The 1,941-nt window shown below is 52.3% G+C and overlaps 1 protein-coding gene across 1 annotated transcript; it reads left to right on the top strand.

The window, feature by feature from the left end:
* Positions 1 to 806: 806 nt before the first annotated feature.
* Positions 807 to 1,593, top strand: NGA_2018100 (uncharacterized protein; the record flags this gene model as incomplete). The annotated part of the gene is made up of 1 exon (XM_005855313.1): positions 807 to 1,593. A coding segment is annotated over one exon (787 nt), but the record flags the coding sequence as incomplete, so codon positions are not given.
* Between the last annotated feature and the right edge of the window lie 348 nt (positions 1,594 to 1,941).

The raw sequence follows: 1,941 nt of genomic DNA on the forward strand, positions 1-1,941 counted from the left end.
AAAGGCGAAAATTTTCCCGGAAACTGGATTTTATGGCTTCGAAAACCAAATAAAATAATTGCCTACCACAATTAGGCCCCATCGCTGTATGTTTTTCAATCAGAGCCTTAAAAGACTCTCCTTTCAGTATTTTATCCTGGACCGGTCGGGTGGCGTGGGAGATCCGGAAAGAGAATGAGCGAGCCCCGGGGCCCATAAGGCATTTCACCCACCTACACCAAAACTTTTTGCATAAAAACCGTGCGCTCAATCATGTTTTGCTCCCCGAAGGTGTAAACGCTATCGGAGTACACAATTGTATGCCTAAGCACGCTGGCAATGTGCCGGAGAGGGTTTCATATAAATGAGCGCCTACCATTTGACGCGGAGTATACGCAGCAATTCTTCAGAATCATCATATCAACCGCCTTGTTTCAAAATTACATAAAACAGAACAGCGACGACTTTCCTATCAAAGTAAACATTACTGTCGGTGGAAAGGCACACCTTTTGAACATGTCATAGCGAAGCAGTCGAAGCCAGTTTTACGTCCGTCTCGAGATCGATCATGCGTCCACACTCTACCCATCAGTATGCCACCCGGAGTGCCTTGAGCACAGGGAATGGTAGATTTACCCTCATTTTGCGGTCCATTGTTTCCTTTTTTTCCTATCTGCATATCTATTGGGAAATTTGTGGATGACATTACCCATGGTCCCTCGAGAAATGGGAAGAGAAACAAGTGCTGACGCGAGACCTCGATACAGCGTGCTACGACACGGCAATCACGGTTCTGCTGCTTGGTCGCTAAGAAATCGTAACATGGAGGAAACTTCTGCGCATGTGCAGTCCTTTGAGGCCGCTAGCTCAGACTTGAAAGCGCCCGACGGGACTGAAAACGAGGCGTTGGGCAGGTACATTGAACGATCCGGTAATGTGGTAGGAATAGAAGCAGCAGACACAGAAATGAATGCTTTGCTCGCAAGAGAGAAAAGTGGTGTAATCAAAATTCAAGACCAAGATGAAGAAGGTGAAAATCTGGAAGAGCTGGAGGAAAATGCGGTTGAAGACTTTGGGCCAATCGAAGAGGATGGAGAGAGGAGCCTTTCCTCCTCCTCTTCTTCCTCCACCTCCGCCCCTACCTCAACCTCGCCTTCCTCCATCTGGCCCCCTCCATCATGGGCGTGGCCCCTCGACCCCGACCATGAAGCCTATGGGAGAGACATGTTCAAGATTCGCTTTCCCCCTTCCGCCGCCGCCTCCAATGCAACTTGCACGGGCGCTGGCAGCCTCGATGAGGACTTGGACTTCACCCTTGTCTCCCAAAGCTCGCCTGACAGAATCTGGATGCTCCCTCATATCTGTGAGCGGTGGGAAGGGCCCATAATCGTCGCCATCTTCATGCACGGCTTCACCGCCGAGCACGACGCCTTCATGGCAAACCTGAAGTGCCCCCAGCTGCAATGTCTCCCAGTGCACCCCTCTGTCCCTGCCTCCAGCTCCATTCCCGCCTCAGTATGGGCCGCACCAAACCTATATCCTGTCAATGCCTTGCGAAATCTCGCGATCTCGGAAGTGAGAACGACGCACTTCCTTCTCACGGACATGGACCTGTGGCCTTCCCGCCGTCTCTACCCTCTCCTGAAGCACCTGTCGTCGAAGAGGGAGATAGACAGTAAGGGCACGCGCGAGACGTTTCTGGACCCGCTTCAGGCGCTAGTGGTGCCTGCTTTTAGTTATCTTGGACAAGTAACTGGAGGCGAGAAGCAGGAGGCCAGGGAGGACAAGGTGGGAGGGATGCCGGACGACCAGAGGGGCCTGGTGGAATGCTTGTGGAAGGGAAACTGCCTTGTGTTTGATGCTCAGTACAACGTGCACGGCCACGGCACCACGGACACGGCCTACTGGGTGGGCCGGCAGGAGAACGAAGAGATCAAGCCCATCCCTTGCTTTCTATCCAAC

Source organism: Nannochloropsis gaditana (genome assembly GCF_000240725.1).
Source record: "Nannochloropsis gaditana CCMP526 unplaced genomic scaffold scaffold228, whole genome shotgun sequence".
NCBI lineage: Eukaryota > Eustigmatophyceae > Eustigmatales > Monodopsidaceae > Microchloropsis > Microchloropsis gaditana.